General features: G+C 49.5%; 2 protein-coding genes across 2 annotated transcripts in view; one reads left to right on the top strand and one right to left on the bottom strand.

Annotated features, from left to right (window-relative positions):
* Positions 1 to 2648: 2648 nt before the first annotated feature.
* Positions 2649 to 11117, top strand: MAP1LC3B (microtubule associated protein 1 light chain 3 beta). The gene is made up of 4 exons (XM_030955702.1): positions 2649 to 2804; positions 5276 to 5331; positions 7609 to 7715; positions 9607 to 11117. The coding sequence occupies exons 1-4, from the start codon at positions 2765 to 2767 to the stop codon at positions 9779 to 9781; spliced, it is 378 nt and encodes a 125-aa protein (XP_030811562.1). The 5' UTR covers positions 2649 to 2764; the 3' UTR covers positions 9782 to 11117.
* Positions 11118 to 11255: 138 nt separating this feature from the next.
* The window catches only part of ZCCHC14 (zinc finger CCHC-type containing 14), a 49271-nt gene continuing 44724 nt past the window's right edge, over positions 11256 to 15802 (bottom strand). The window contains exon 13 of the mRNA XM_030955701.1: positions 11256 to 15338. Coding sequence (XP_030811561.1) covers positions 15283 to 15338 — 56 coding nt within the window. The 3' untranslated portion in view covers positions 11256 to 15282. The remainder of the gene's footprint in view (positions 15339 to 15802) is intronic.

The raw sequence follows: 15802 nt of genomic DNA, 5'->3' as shown, positions 1-15802 counted from the left end.
TCGGAGCAGATGTTTTACTAATTTCTCGTTAAATAAAAACATCCAAAGGTGATTATTCCATTTCTTTCCTAGGGAATTTCTTCTGGTGCTCAACAATTCTTACCCTTATCCCAGTCCCTAATTTATATGGCCTTTTCCAAGCTGTAAGCTCATTATTTCTCATCCTGGTCCCACAGCATGCAGGGAAGAGCTAATTCCCTCCCGCTCTGCAAAAACCTTTTGCATATTTGAAGACCATGTAATGTCCCCTTTGGGTTAAGTCTCCTCTTCCTCAGCCTAAATGCTTTATAAAGTGTTCTAAGGCCAGGATAGAAATGCTCTGTGGCTCCATTTTTGAAGGGCTCCGTTCCAGCACCGTCGCCGAGCCTGAAGCCAAAGCATTTTCCAAAGCAGCGTTTTCTCAGCAGGGCTGGGGAGCTGTGCTGAGGCAGAGCTGATCCCAAAGGCTATGTCCATGCTGTCATTCCAACTGCTCCTAACACCTTCCTCAAATCCAGACTCGCCAACTGTCTGTGCTGTCGACACGCAGACACGGGCGAGGGCTGAGCTGAGGAGGGAAAGGTCAGGCGAGTCTCGGTGTGGATCTAAGCTTCCTTCTCACAGTCTCTGCAGATTATTTATGAGAGGAGCATGTGATAGCCCAGCCTGTCAGCAGATACTCTGATTGTGGCTCTCCCCAAGCACCATATGGATGCTTTCAGCCCGAGCTGCAGCCCTGCTAACAGTCGGCTTGTGGATGCAAACCACACAGCACACAGAGCCCGGGATTGTCAGCCCTGACACCAGGATGCACCTGTACACCCCAAAAATAACATTTTGTGGTTTCATCCTCCTGCCTTCAGCCCTCAGACACAATTCCAAGAGCCTGGTGGAATTTCCTCAGGCTGGAAAGTGTTTGTTTTTTTGGTTTTTTTTTTAAGGCAGGCATTTAAATAAAGAAGAGTCCTGTTGACACAGGAATTTGGGATTGGTGTTTTAAATTGCACATGTATCAGTGTTCTGCTGGTCATCCATGTCTCACCTGCTATACCTGGACAGTGATGTGATGGACAGAGCAAACATACACCTCAGGGCTGTGTTTCCTTGTTAGTCACATCTTTAATGGCCTCATAATGACAGGCCACCAGGACTGCGTGACCCTGAATCACAAAATTAGGTCATGAACCCTCATTCCTTTGTGTGAGTGCAGATTCTCTCCAACTTCAATGCATCTCTCCACCCCAAAAATGCAAAAACACTGAAAACTCTAAGATGCTTGGGAAGCTGTCCTTCTCCTTGTACTCCTGAGGACAATCCTGGTCACAGCTCCCTGTCCCTTGGATTGTACAGTGAGATTGTGCCCTATTGATGCAAAATCGTCCTTTAAATTCAAAACACAGTGCCAGGAACGTATGTGAGAGAAAGAGAGATGCAGCTGAAAGGCTCCAGCCAACAGCTTGTGTCAGAAAGCTGCTAAGCAGGAAACAGTTGGGCAGTTTTACTCACAACGTGGTATCTGTGACTGAAGTTGTGATTTAATCAATTCCTCACAAAACGCATGAGACCGGGGGGTGGCTTCCAAGAGAATCGGAGCACCTGCTCCTGAAATTTTGTTCTTCAAATGTAAACTCTACCCATATCCATGTCAATGTGAAGGCAAACTGTTGACAGATCATTGAAATTGCACTTTTGTATGGAGAAAAGTGCTTAAGTGTTCATGTTGAAGGTGACATTGTGGGCCACTCCAAAGTGGCCATCCTGCGAGTTCATGGAATAATGGAATAATGGAATACAAGGTTGGAGAGGACCTCAAGGAACATCTGACCCAACCTTTCGTTGCAAAAGCACCATCTAGGCAAGATGGCTGAATTTTAAAAGTGCCCCACTTTCCCGGGGAGATTGTTCTTTTTTGTTGCTGAAGGGGAACATGTCAGGGTACCAAGGTGGCCATGGCTGTGTCACTAAGGAGAACACGGCCTGGTACAAAGGTGGTCATGGCTCTGTGTCACTGAATGAGGAACACGGCCTGGCACAGAGGCGGCCATGGTTGTGTCACTGAGGAGAACACGGCCTGGCACCGAGGTGGCCATGGCTTTGTGTCACTGAGGAGAACACGGCCTGGCGCTGAGGCAGCCATGGCTATGTCACTGAGAACGCTACCTGGCACCGAGGCGGCCATGGCTGTGTCACTAAAGAGAACGCTACCTGGCACCGAGGCGGCCATGGCTGTGTCACTGAATGAGGAACATGGCAGGGCACCGAGGTGGCCATAGCTGTGTGTCACTGAGGAGAACACAGCCTGGCACAGAGGTGGCCATGCCTGTGTGTCACTGAGGAGAACACGGCCTCACTAAGGAGAACACGGCCTGGCACCGAAGTGGCCATGGCTCTGTGTTACTGAGGAGAACACTACCTGGCACTGAGGCAGCCATGGCTGTGTCACTGAATGAGGAACATGGCAGGGCACCGAGGTGGTCATGGCTATGTCACTGAGGAGAATACAGCCTGGCACCGAGGCGGCCATGGCCAAGTGTCGCAGAGCGGGAACACCGCCAGGGCCCCGTGACATTCCCCCGGCACCATGTCTGTGTGTCACCGAGCGGCCATGCCGGCGCTGCCCAGTGCCACACTCAAGATGCCGGCGGGGCGAGGCGGGGCCCGGCTGACGCGCTGTCAGCTGACGGCCGAGCGGCCGCGGCGGCGCGGGGGGCGGGCGCCGGCACTCGGAGGTGTCCGCTGCCGCCGCGCAGAGCCGCCGCCGGGCCCGGGCCGAGCGAACGCCGCCATGCCCTCGGAGAAGAGCTTCAAGCAGCGCCGCACCTTCGGTGAGCGCCCCGGGGAGGGACGCGGCGGGGTACGGCCCGCCGGAGCTGCCGGTGCCGCCGGGCTGCGGGGGGATCGCCGCGGTGGGGAGGGGAGGGGGCCGAGGGCGGTGGGAGCAGCGAGGGTCCGCGGGCGGCTCCTGCTGACAGCGGGGACCCGCGGGCGGAGCGGGCCCGGGGCTGCCCCGGTGTCCCGGCCTGCTCGGGGCTGCGGCGGAGTCAAAGCCCGGCCCGTGCTCCGGGGTTGTTTACCCGGGCGGTTCGGGACATGGGGGTTTTGTGGTGTGGCGAGCTGTGCTGTGCCCGGCTGAGGAGATCGGTGCTTAGGGTGGGGAGATCTCTTCATGGCATCATCTTTAATCGACTGCAAAACTCCCAGGAGCCTGGAAACATCCTCGGTGTGTGTGCCAGGAGCTGGGCCTGCCCTTCCCTCCGGTGTCTGCTCAGTGTCCGGCGGCCTCTGCGCCAGTGGCAGCGGAATTAAAGCTCCGCTGGCAGCCGGTGCCTGGCGCGGGGAGGGGAATTCTCCACCCGGGCAGCCGCGACTGCACCGGGGCGTGTGGCTCCTGCCTCTGTTTGGCTCAGAAAACTAGCAGGGCACCGAAAAGAGCTGTGTAATGATGGCTGGGAAAATGAGATTAGTGCCTTTCGAGAAGGAGCAGCCTCGATAGAGCCGTGGCACGCTTCTGTGTGTGCGCTCAGGATGGGAGCGGAGCAGTGAAAGGGCTCGGGATCTGCCCGTGTGTGTCAGGGAGGGAGGCTGAAGCGCTGCGAGGGTAACACGAACTGGCAGCGTAACCTATTTCTGCATGAACTATAAAATCCCGTACGTGAGATGGAATTGGTGGAAGTAATTGATCCAGATTTTCCTTTCTTCCTGCCTTTGGGTTAAAGTCAAGCTGCTTAAGAGAGCTTTGTGATGTGCCCACCCTTGCCTTTGCTGTCGTGCTAAATGTGAGCAGTTCCCTGCAGGGAAGAGGGGAGGATGTGGGTCTGACAGAATTCTGTGTTTATGCCACCCCTTTTCTCAGAGCTTTCCAAAACTGTTGTTGACCCCATCGGCTGTCAGCAGCCTCTGTTGCAGGTATTAAGTTCAGCTAGGATGGCAGCCAAGCAGTTGCCACTGCAACTACTGTCGTCAGAGAACAGTGTTTATCTGTGCCTGACTGGGGCCTGATTTTGAACACACCACACACAATAATCTCCATGATTTGCCCGGTTTATGTTCCTTCTGCTCCGGGGAGTTCTGCTGAATAACATTGCTGTGAACAAACCTGTTCCAGCTGAAAAGTTAGTGCTTGCCAGGTGGATGGTTGGTCTCACTCTCTCCACGTATCTTTTGTGTTTTTGGTTAATCTTAAGAAGTATTTTAACAAGGTGGAGCCCTCCTGCTGGGCTGTGGGAATGTGGTTCGGGATGTGAGGTGGCTTTCAGGTGAAGGCTTTGCATGCTCCTTGCCTGAGTTCTGCTTGATTCACCTGCAGCTCCAAACGGTGATTCAGGGAGCTGCATTCCTTGCCGGGCTCCTGAGGAGGATGTGCTCCATGGGCACAAACACGGACTGAGGAGACTGAGGGGTGTTATTGCTGAGTGTCCTGCCATTAGCATTCCAACGGGGAGCTGGCCTAAGTGCTCCTCTCCCTAGGCAGGTGTGTGTTCAAGCCGTGATGCAACACTAAATAAATCATCTCTCTCGGAGCTGTTTGGAACCTGAAAAGAGCCTGGAAAGCCCCGTCCTGCTGAAGAACAGAGGCTTAAAATTGAGTTCACTGAATCTGAAAGTAGGCAGGGGACAGACGGACGAGGCAGCCCCTGAAAGCAGCCGGGCTGTTTACTCTGCCTCGTGTACTTTAGCCAGGTTCATGATATCTGTTCTATTAATATTTCTGTCTGAGGAGAGCTGAACTTTATCCTGAAAACTGGCACAGAGAATGGCAAAATGTGTAGGTCCAGCACAGCCTGCAACAATGGGTGAGGCCGAGTCAAAATAAAACCTGGAATTCGGTAACAGGAGAGCACACAAGGAAAGCTGATGCTGCCAGGCTTGGGCCAGTCTCGGGGCTCAAATAATTGTTGACCATTTCCTCTTCTGGGACCTGACAGAAATAGCACAGGGTATTCAGTTGTTCATTTGGGTGGTGTAATTTGAGGCCTTAACTGTGTGAGGTTAAATGTGTGCTTCAGTGGGCAGAAAGTGAGGGGTGTGGGGAGGAAAGGATCTCCTTTAACACTTTCTAGGAGAGCCAGGCAGGTGCACACAGCGCTTGTCACCTTGGGTTAAGGAGCAAGGGATCAGCTGTCACAGGAGAGGTTGTACTCCTGATAGTGCTGGCCCATTTGGAAATTGCTTTGCCTGAATTTCCTCTTCTGGCTTTTCCTGACACATAGTCCCTCTGTTCACTGGTGGAGAAATAAGGAAATAACAGCATTAACTGTGAATGTTTAAACAGATATTTTTTTTTAATCCCTTGCAGAACAAAGAGTGGAAGATGTACGACTGATTCGGGATCAGCATCCCACTAAAATACCAGTAAGTCCAGTTCTTTTAATTTTTTTTTACTTCAGTTTCCAGCCTCATGGTCTTTTTAGCAGTTAGAAAGCTGTGAAAGAGCTGTCCTGAGGAGACCACATGAAAACCTGGCAGTTCAGGGTGGCTAAGCCTGGGTTTCAGGAGCATTCTGAAGCAGCAGTTCTCACGGTTGGTGTGGTGCAGCAAGGTGCTCACAGGGGCTGGAGGAAGTGGCATTTCCGGAGCTTTGCACTTGTGTTTTGTAACTTGGAAGAAAACCACACCCCAGCTGAGCTCTGAGATCCTTCTGAGCACTCAGCTCCTCTCTCTGTGGTTTTCTTCTCTGATTTAAGAGTCTTCAGAGGCTCACCAAGAGGAGTAGACAGGAGTGCAGAGGCAGATATAGATTTGCTCATCAGAAAAAATCCTTTTCTCCTGGGATGGGCCTGTGCTTAGGTCTCCAGGAATGCTGCTGGGCTGTCCAGCTCACATTGGATATCACCCCTCACCCTGTCACTCCTCAGCTGCTCAGCTCCAAACGCTGCCCAAGTTTGTATTTTATTTTATTTACTGCATCAAAGTTAAAAATGCAGAGAATATCCTACAAGCGAAAGGCATGGATTGTGTTCTGTCACTGATGAGTTCTTCAGCAGAGGGAACTGAATGGGACCCTCAGCCTTTGGCTCTGTGATGAGATTTGGTGACCCCAGTGTGTGGAAATTCTGCTGTGAACCACCTGCTGCAACCTGTCCCCACTCCCCGAGCAAGCTCACTGACAGAAGCTGCTGTAGAAACAGAAACTGAAAGGTTTTCAGCTTTTCTTGGGCTTTAAACTCCTTCCTTCACTTTGGAGCTGCCACTGCTGCGTCCCTGTGCAGTGGGGCAGAGGAACAAGGAATGCTTCACAGCAGGATTTTCTGACTTTTTTGGAATGTTTCATTTTCCCAAAAGGTGCTTTCCTTGCAAATCTGTTTCCTGACAAATATTGCTTTTTCCCTCACCTTTCAGAGACTACTTAGCCATAGTCCCCAGGCTCCATGACCACAGATTGAAAGCCGGGGATTTATGGCAAAACCCTCACTTTAAATCAGCCATGGACAGCTTCCAACCAAAAATTCAGAGGTACCTAAGGAACTTGCTGGAGATGTGGTGATGCAAACTCCCAGCTATCCCTGCTGGGATCCCTGGAGTCTTGCTGGGCCAGTCACTGCCTCGTTATTGTCATTAGCAGTTCTGGATGAGATAAGGTGGCAATGTCACACCAGATAATAAATCCCTCCTGTGCTGTCAACGTCCTCCATGCTGCTGTTAGAAATATCTGCTGCTTAAAAATAGTGGGGCTTTGTTACCCAGACTGAGCCAGCATTTATTTCAAGTGATGTAAGGCTCTTTCTCTGGTAGAATTCAATCAAGGTCTCTTCACCTGTGCAGCTTTTTAGGATCAACACAGCCAGACCCCGTGAGCATGGAGAGGATCCAAGGGACTGGTGTCACGTAGCTCCTGGTGACTGGAAATCTACAAACCCCACATGGCCCTGGAAACAGGAGCACACGAGTTCTGAGATCACTTTTCAAAAGCAGGAACTACCCTCAGTTGCTGGGCAGGGTGTTCCTTAAATTGGGAAATCTGCATTTTCTCTGTGAATTAAGTGGTTATTACACAGCAGTCCTGGCAGAGTTACTGGCTCCTGAGCGTGCTTGAGGAAATTTTCTCCTTAATTTGGAAATTGGAGGTTTTATACCCTTCCAAAGTAGCTTTTTCTCATGTATTGCAAGGAACCATGGGAGGTGAATGGAATGGCAGAGTCATCTGGAGTGGTGGTTCTTAAAGAGATGGCCTGAAACTGGAGAAATTCCAGAGACAAATGCTTGATCTGGCAGACTGGTATAGCAGCACAAACCCCTGGTCAGCCACTGCAGTGTGTTAGAGGGAAGTGGGCTTGATCTTTCCTTGGATTTCCTTGTTGCTGGGTTAAATGATTGCAGCAGAGGAACTCTCTTAAAATTGCACTGAAGCTGTGGATGTGTGCTGTAAAATCCTTGTGTGTTACCCCTCTGTGCAGTGGCTCTTGCAAACAAACAGAAGAGCACGTGAAGGTAATTAATTCTCATGGAAACACAGAATTGTTTGGGTTGGAAAAGACCTTTAAGATAGCTGAGCCAACCATGAATTGCTGCTTTTTAGACTGGAGATGCTGCATTCACAGGTTAAAGGAAATGGAGCTGGGAGGGGGGAGATGAGGGCACCAGACACTGCTCCTGCCTTTCACATCCTCTGCTTTTTGTGTTTCTTCTCAGGTGATCATTGAAAGGTACAAGGGGGAGAAGCAGCTTCCAGTTTTGGATAAGACCAAGTTCCTGGTGCCAGATCATGTCAACATGAGCGAGCTAATCAAAATTATCAGGTAGTATTGGTGGGATTCCCGTGTGAACTGATCGACCTCGGACTGTGATGCTCTGTTAATTCTTCCTCTGGTACACTTGGGAGGTCTAAGTGGAAAATTTATCTAGTGAGCACTAGGACAAAGCAGGAGAAGGTGCTTTTCCTTTTGCTTTGCTGGAAAAACCCCACTCTGAAGAGAGCTGGGCTTGTAGTCTGCCTCCAAGAGAAATAACATTCCCAGAGCTGTAGGAGGGAGTGTGGGGCTGTGAATCCCTGGCTGCCATGGGTCTTCTGCCCAGCACTTCCTGCTTGGCTATTTTGGGATGCCTCCTCTCTTCTGCCATGGAGTCCCCCTCGGGAGTGGCTGCCTCTTCCCACCCACTGGGAAGGGGAGTTTGGGCTCAGAGCCAGAGCTCTGCTCTGGCTGCTGCTTGGGGATGCTCCTGGCATCCTTTGGGAATTGAGCTTTCCCTCAGTGACAGCACTGAGGCCTGGGAAACACCAGCTCAGGCCAGAGGGTTTCTGCCTTGGCTGCTTGCTCATCTTACAGGAAAGGCAGAGGGGAACAGCCCCGAGTGGAAGTTGTGTGGTCAGAAATTCTGCTAGAAGTGCATCTCTGCTGGCTCGGCAGCAGTGTTTGATTAGGAAGGTTCTCCAGAAGTGAGCAGCAAACCAGAGCTTGTTTTGTGCTGGTCAGGCTGCAGCAGGAGCTGGTTTGTGGAGGCCACGGGCTGTGGGAGTTGTCCAGGGTGTCCAAACAAAAACTGTCACAGGCAAATCCCAGCTCCTGCAGGAGGAAGAAAGGCAGAGAGGGCTTTGGAGACAGGAACCAGTTTGCTCAAGTCTTCCAGAGTTTCTCAGGAACATGAAAGCCCCTGGGCAAAGAGGTTAACTGCAGGCTGAAGGATTTTCTCACCTTTTTTCTCTGGCTTTACTATTAATAAATAACTTGGTACTGGCCAGACTTGGGCCTCAGCCAGCTCCAGTGATGCACAGTGAAGCCCATCCGTCCCAAACCCTGGAGAGCTGCTGCCTTCCCTCAGCCTGCTGTCTCTGCAGTGATTAGGCTGGCTTTGGAAGGGTCCCTGTCCAGGGCTATGGTTGGGAGCTAAATAAATCCTTGTTTCCAGCTGCTGCTGCCCCTCAGCAGCGAGTGGAAACAGCAGGAAGCTCTTCTGATCTATTCTTTCCTTCCTTTGGTGGCAGCTCCACACTCCTGAGCTGCTGTTGCTCACTTGGTTTATCCAGTGGGAAGAGCTGCTCTCTGCAGACCTGCTCTGCAGGAGGCAGTTTAGCAGGAACACCCATTTCCCCCGAGCTGGGATGATCCAAGGGAAATCCAGCAATCAGCTGTTTCCTGTGCCAGGCACTTTGTGCAGCCTGTGGCTCCCTGCCCTTCCCACCATGCTTCTCCTGGGAGGGAGAGAGGAGGAGAGGGCGCAAGATGCTCCAAGGTTAAACCCAGGCCGTTACAGAGCTGGTGACAAAGTGAGTTTTAAAGTTGCCCAGGTTTTGCAAGGAAGCTCTGCCTGTCTTTCCCAATCTTCCCAAGGATCTCTGGGTTTTCATTCCAGTGAGCTGCAAGCCAGAGGTCCCTGGTTATGCCAGGGGTGCTTCGTTCCCAGTCCCTCCAGTTCAGTGCCCTTCTGGAGTGCAGCTTTTCCCCTGAGTGAGGGCTCTGCCAGGGGATGCACCTGCCTGGATTTAGCAGAGGAATTCAGTCCAGTTTTGAGGGACAGGGCTGGGTGGGGACATGCAGGGGAAGGTGCCCATCACAGAGGCTGGAATGAGATAAGGTTTTTTGAAATCCTTCCACCCCAAACCATTCCCCGATTCTCTGCTCTGACCTTTGCTGCTGAGGACTGTCCGTTGCCATCTGTCCTTTGTCCCCCTTTCCCCTCACCCCTGCCCAGGCGACGCCTGCAGCTGAACTCCAACCAGGCCTTCTTCCTGCTGGTGAACGGGCACAGCATGGTGAGCGTGTCCACGCCCATCTCCGAGGTGTACGAGAGCGAGAAGGACGAGGATGGCTTCCTCTACATGGTCTACGCCTCCCAGGAGACCTTCGGAGCGCCGGCCTCCGCCTAGGACACGCCGCTGGGCCTAGCCCTGGATTTGGGTTGACCCTTGGCCATCACCCCCACTGTTCCCCACACACCCCCCAAGGAAAGAACCGGATGTCACCTACGCTCTCAGTCCTTAGCATAGTCTTGCTTTAGCAGGTGTCTCATCTCACCTTGCCTTGTTTGTGACTATTAAACAGTACAGACGAGCACCTCCAGCTTTGAAACCTGCCCTAATAATATTCCACACAGGCACATTTACAGGTCTGGACCTGATGAAAGGAGCCCAATTGTGCATGTGACACTTGCAGAGAAAGGGACACTTGATTTACTTTTAATGAGCGAACAGGCACCAGGGAGGAACTAAAGTGTTTCCCGTGAGTTTGCTGGAAATTCTCCCTACGATTCCTTAAATTTTTTTGGTTTTAAATGGGAAGGTTTCTCATGAGAGCAAATGCATTTTAATGTTCCAAAGGGGAGCTTTTTCTTCTGCAGCTCCATCAGACTCGTGTCAGTGCTGCAGGGAGTTAAGGCAAGTGCTCGGGGTGAGCTGGGGAAGGACAACTCTTTGTGTCTCCGGTTTTTGGGCACCGCACGCTCAGGGGCGGCGCCGCTTTCTGGAATACTCATACCAAACACCACAGCTTTATCGTAGTTGTAGGAAGTGTCTAACTGTAAAATGCACACCCCAACAGGTAACACTGAAATAAACTCCAGTCTGTTATGAATTCCCAATCCCTGTGTGTTCATCTGAGCTGGCTTCCAGTGATCCATAGGATCCTGCCCCTAGCCCGGAGGTCGGCCCTTCCCGTGCCTGGCAGTCGGGAGGAGCAGCTCAGGGCCGGGAGCGGCTGCCCAGAGTTGACGAACAAACGATTTGTGGCAGGGCTGGAGGCTCCTGTGTCCCGGGCAGGGAGCAGGCTGTGCAGAGGGGAGCTCTCCCGTGGGACAAACCTGTGTTTCTCTAGTGCTGTCAGCGAGGCGTGGCGGGATCCCCGCGGTGTCCGTGTGTCCGCGGTGTCACCGGCTCTGGCGGGGACAGAAGCAATACTACAGCGCCTGGCACTGCGCGGGGTGCACGCGTTGTACCTCCTCCACCTCGTACCTCCTCCACTCTTTGCATGCATCTCCTTTTCCCAGGGCCCCCTGCCCGTTTTTTATTGTCCTTTGTGTTTTTACTCCGACGTGAACTTTTCGATGCAGCTTGTTCTCTGTTTAGTTCTGTTCGTGTAAGAACTCGTTTAACTCATAACTGACAACTGTACTTGTAATTACGATGTGATCGACTGATATTCCTGTACAAATGTTGCTTTTTTAAAATTAATACAGTGCTGATATGGATGGATTACATCCCAACTTAATTCCAGCTCGTGTGGTTATTCCTAGGCATTTTCACAGCGAAATAATTAAAGGAATTAAAAATAATTCTCTGCTACTGCCAAGCTGGAGAAGCCCCCACACAGCTGAATCCCTTTAAAAGGAAAGCCAGTACCAAGGGATTCTGTTTAACTCTTTATTTTCCATACATTAAATTTACTCAGATAAAAACATTCTAAAAATGTACAATTTAACTTTTAACAAAGTATAATAAAACATAAAAATCCCAATACCAGAATACTTGACATTTACAATTCAAAATCAAATTAGCTGAATATTAAATATTTACAAAACTATTTAAAATATTTATAAAGTTACATGCAGAATTTGTAATACTAGAAGTGATCGAAGTAAAAGAAATGGCTCAAATGGAGCAGGAATTTCCTTCATTCCTAATGGAAAGTTATGTCCAAGAGAAGCTGTTAATCTGCACTTGAAAACACACGGGATTTGCTTTCTGCTTCAGTACCAACACAGTTCTTGTGTACATCAGGAAAATTTCAGGGAACAAATGGGTAATTCCAAGGGTTTATTACAAGAGCTGTGGGGCCTCAACCAGCCAAAGTGATTCCTACTCTCACAAACACTCCATTACGTGGATTTTTGTCCAGATTTGCCCATATTCATCCCATTTCCAGGTGTTCCAGACTAGCCCGAGTCCAGTGCTCCCAGGGTCTCTCTGGCACAGCTCTGCTCCCCTGCAGGATTTTGGGAGAAGCTTTGCTCTGCCTGGTGCCCCAGCCTGGCTCATCCTGGGATATCTCTGGGATCTGGTGCATGGCCAATGCCTGCTGGTGGACTCTTACTCTGGGAAGTCTGGTGCTTAATTTGCCAAGATTTAATGAAAATTTAATGAAAATTTTCCACAAAAAGCTGAGTGTGACAGAGCTGATTTGGATAAAAACCAGTTCTGATAAACTTTAGTATTGGTTCAAATGTGGTTTTCAACAAAAGTCAGGTGGAACCCTCTGATCAGTATCTCAGTTCCCTCTCCTCCCTCTCTGCACTCCCTGTTAGGGTCGAGCCCAGAATATTTATTAATGCTTAATTTGCAGGGTGAGGAGGAGTTCACTGGAAATTCCATCCTATTTTGAGTCTTTCCATCATCAAATGGAAAATACAGCTGGAACTGCCCCACCCACTGCTCCCTCCCCTGGGAAAGGCTCCTCACTGATTCTCCTGCCACTGCAGGGAGATCACTGGGGATTCCCTTCCCTCTTACACTGAAAAATCATTCCCATTCCACAGTGAAATCCATCTTTAGAACTAATTCTTTTTATGCTTGCAGGACAAAGACAGGGCTAAATAACATTCTTTGAAATCTCCATCTTTCAATGTATAAAAATAGGGTTTAAGAACTGGTTCCTTCAGGCAGGGCAGCTAGAACTCTACTATTCCAACCCAAGCTGCCTTGCTTTTTAGGGGTAAAAAGATGGATTTGTGCCTTTGAAGAGATTAAGGATAATTTTATGGAATTAAGGTGCTCTGTTCGGACTTACCAACTTTGGTTGTTCTGAGTACAGAGTGGAGGGTGTTCACTGGCAGGTCTGAAGCCCCAGCTCGCTGGGATTTGGGGAAGGCTCTGAGGTTGCTGCTGACTCATTAGATTTTCCTCTCAGGACACTTGTGTTGCCTCCAGGTCCTTCTGGATTGGATCCTACTCCAAACCCAGACCCAACTGTTCCAAAGCGTCACCCAAACGCAGCCATGAGCCACTTGAAGAGACATCAGCCATAACTTGACACAAAAGAAACAATCCCAAAGAAAGGAATGAAACAGTTTGCTGGAAACATCAGCCTGAAGTCTACACACAGAAAAGGATCCTAAAGAAAGCTCTGGAGAAAGGAATGAAACAATTTGCTGGACAGACATTCAGTTTTACAGTCCTTTTGATACGATTTTTTCTGTGAGGAAGATCAGACATAACTGTGCCCAGCCCTGGGCAGTAAAACAAAACAGAACTGGTACAGAAATGATTTTTTTTTTTTTTGCTGCTGCTGTTTTTTGCTGTTTCAAGAGGGTTTTTGAACACTCACATATGTGTTGAAATACAGTTTCCTTAAATACAATTTTAAAATACTGTTTAAAAAAGTGAAAAAATAATAACAACAACACTAATAATAATAACACTAAGTTTGGCTTTCAGCACATGTTCCAGGCCACTGGAGAGACCCTCAAAGCTGCAAATAGTAAACATGGAACTGCACGTTTTCCTTGGGCATGATGCAGTGGGACAGACTGTTCCTACCATTGTCTCGAGCTCATTAAGGCAAAGTAAATTGCATTGTCAGTTTTCATCCCTTTAGTGTTGTAGGTCTGAAGGTTGTTCATGGGAACACAGGGAACGTCCTCAAACACAGGCAGAGCCAACAGGGAGCGGGAGCTGGGCTGGGGATACACAAATCAGGGGGTTCTTATTGCATAGCAATAAAAGTATCTTTTGTTTGTTTGTTTGTTTGTTTGTTCTGCAAATTGAGGTTTTGGATCCCTCCCTGGGCCCAGTTTGGTTCTGCCCACCCACATTCCCGAGGCTCTCCTGATGCTCATGATCCCACGAGGCTGAGGCTGCCCTGGGAGAGGCAGGGACACAGGGATAGCCCAAAATGTCCCTTTCCCATGAGCAGGGCCCAGGAAGGGCTGAGCTCCCCCCTCACACAGCCCCAGCTCCTGGGGGCAGCTCCAAACCCTCCTGCTCCCAGAGGACTTCCCAAGTCAATCCTATGGATTCATCCTGCTGTAAGGAATACCTCCGAGTGTAAACAAGGCTTCAGACTTTAAAGGTGTCTCCCAAATTACAGGATGCAAATTTCTCTCTGTCAGACACTTTTACAGAGGAGGCCTCACCCATTTAATGCTGTCATATTCCCGGGGGGGAGAGCCATGAGGATTAGGATCTTCTTTCAACCAGACAGGACCAAAGTGTTTCAAATTAGCAGTTCGAGATGGGTTTGGCTTCCTCTCGAGTCCTAATTTAGATTTGTCACCCACAAATGATGGACTAAGTAGTTAACACCAAAGCTACTCATCTACAACCTACTGCAACGAAGGAGGCCGACAAGAAATCCTTCCAAGTCTTGATAATAATGAATTTTTTACTACCTTTTACATGTTTGACTCCCACCACTCCTGAATCCTGGGGTAGGAGCCAAAGGGTATTTTATATAAAGTAAAGCAAAAGCTTATCAACTCTGCTGCCAGAGTTCTTAGTTTGATTTTTTTTTTTAGGATGGTTTAAAATTCATTTACAAAAGCAGAATAATAAGGTTTCTGTGAAAGAGACCTATATACAGTAACAGGACGTAAAGGTTTTGTGTATTACAGGAAAATATCCTCGAAGCTTTTATGACTCTGGAGTCTCTGGGACTTGGACCCTTGGAAACTAAGTTTATTCCAGTGCTGGGAAGCCAGCACTAGCTAGTAATAGGTGAGACAATGAAGTACGAGTTTGTTTCCAGAAGGAACCGAAACTGCCGTGTGTGTTCTTTTGGAAGGGAAAAAGAGAGACTTTTTAGGATTTTTATTGTGGAATTAAGTCCCGTAAGCCTGCTGGTGCCAATTTGTAAAGGTTGGAACTTCTTTGCCTCTTGCACTGGTCTCAGAGTGACACTGTCTGCTAAAAGTGCAGAAAGCTTGAAGAGTTTTACATTCTTCTGTAGTGCAATCCTTAAAAATCCCAGAGATTAGTGCCTGATCACTTTTGAAAAAAAGTAGACATTTTACCTAGCCCAGGGGTGCCAAAGTCCTTCTGGCCACTCCTACCTTCCACCTCAGAACACAGCTGCCCTGGAGTCAGGCCTTTCACCTTAGAAAAGTCCAGTTGTGGTAACATTCTCCAGCCAAAAAAGTACAGGGGATGTTGTACTTCCAGCAGGAACTGCAGCTGGCCAGCTCCACCATCCATCCATCCATCCGTCCATCCATCTGTCCGAGGACACGGAGTCAGGAGTTCCAACAACAAAGCTTGAATTTGGCAATCAAAACTGGGTTGGCTGCACCCCTAAGCTAGATTTTCTACCTAGTCTAATAAAGTAAAGCACCTTTGGATTAAAAAATACATTAAGCTTAACAGCAACTGGACGTCTCAGTTTTGCAGTTCGATCTCCGTCGCTCTCCATGGCTTTACAGCATCGTGGTGCCAGCTGGGGAAGCTCAGTCTGTGGAGTCCAGACTTTCCGAGGGAGGGGCGTACTTCAGCCTGAACGTACCTGGGACAGGGACAGGGACACAGGGGTTACACATCAGCCACCTCCCACGGCTTCCCAAACCAACCTGCTGCCTCCTAGCCATGGAATGAATCACTGGAGCTTGGGTGCAATTTTAGGGCTGGCACAATTTTGTTTCATGGAATCACAGGATCCCACAATGGTTTGGGTGGGAAAGGACCTTAAAGCCCATCCAGTTCCAACCCTGACACCTTCCACTAGCCCAGAGTGCTCCAAGCCCTGTCCAACCTGGCTTTGGACACTTCCAGGGATCCAGGGGCAGCCACAGCTGCTCTGGGCACCTGTGCCAGGGCCTGCCCACCATGACAGGAGGGTTTGAACAGCAATTCTTCATTTAGGTTATTGTGTTGGGAACAAGGAAAGAGGAACAGAGATTTCAGTTTCTAAAATTCCAGAGGAACTTGCAATAATGACTGAAATTGATCTGGCTGACAATGCAGAGGCAG

Source organism: Camarhynchus parvulus, chromosome 11 (assembly GCF_901933205.1).
Source record: "Camarhynchus parvulus chromosome 11, STF_HiC, whole genome shotgun sequence".
Classification (NCBI taxonomy): Eukaryota; Metazoa; Chordata; class Aves; order Passeriformes; family Thraupidae; genus Camarhynchus; species Camarhynchus parvulus.
This window is presented reverse-complemented; position numbering and strand designations above follow the sequence as displayed.

Bases quoted from the DNA above. Each gene is read 5' to 3' on its own strand.
- MAP1LC3B (XM_030955702.1), top strand. From the start codon at position 2,765: ATGCCCTCGGAGAAGAGCTTCAAGCAGCGCCGCACCTTCG. The intron at 5,332-7,608 runs GTAAGTCCAGTT...GTTTCTTCTCAG, and splicing joins AGCATCCCACTAAAATACCA to GTGATCATTGAAAGGTACAA. The intron at 7,716-9,606 runs GTAGTATTGGTG...ACCCCTGCCCAG, and splicing joins GAGCTAATCAAAATTATCAG to GCGACGCCTGCAGCTGAACT.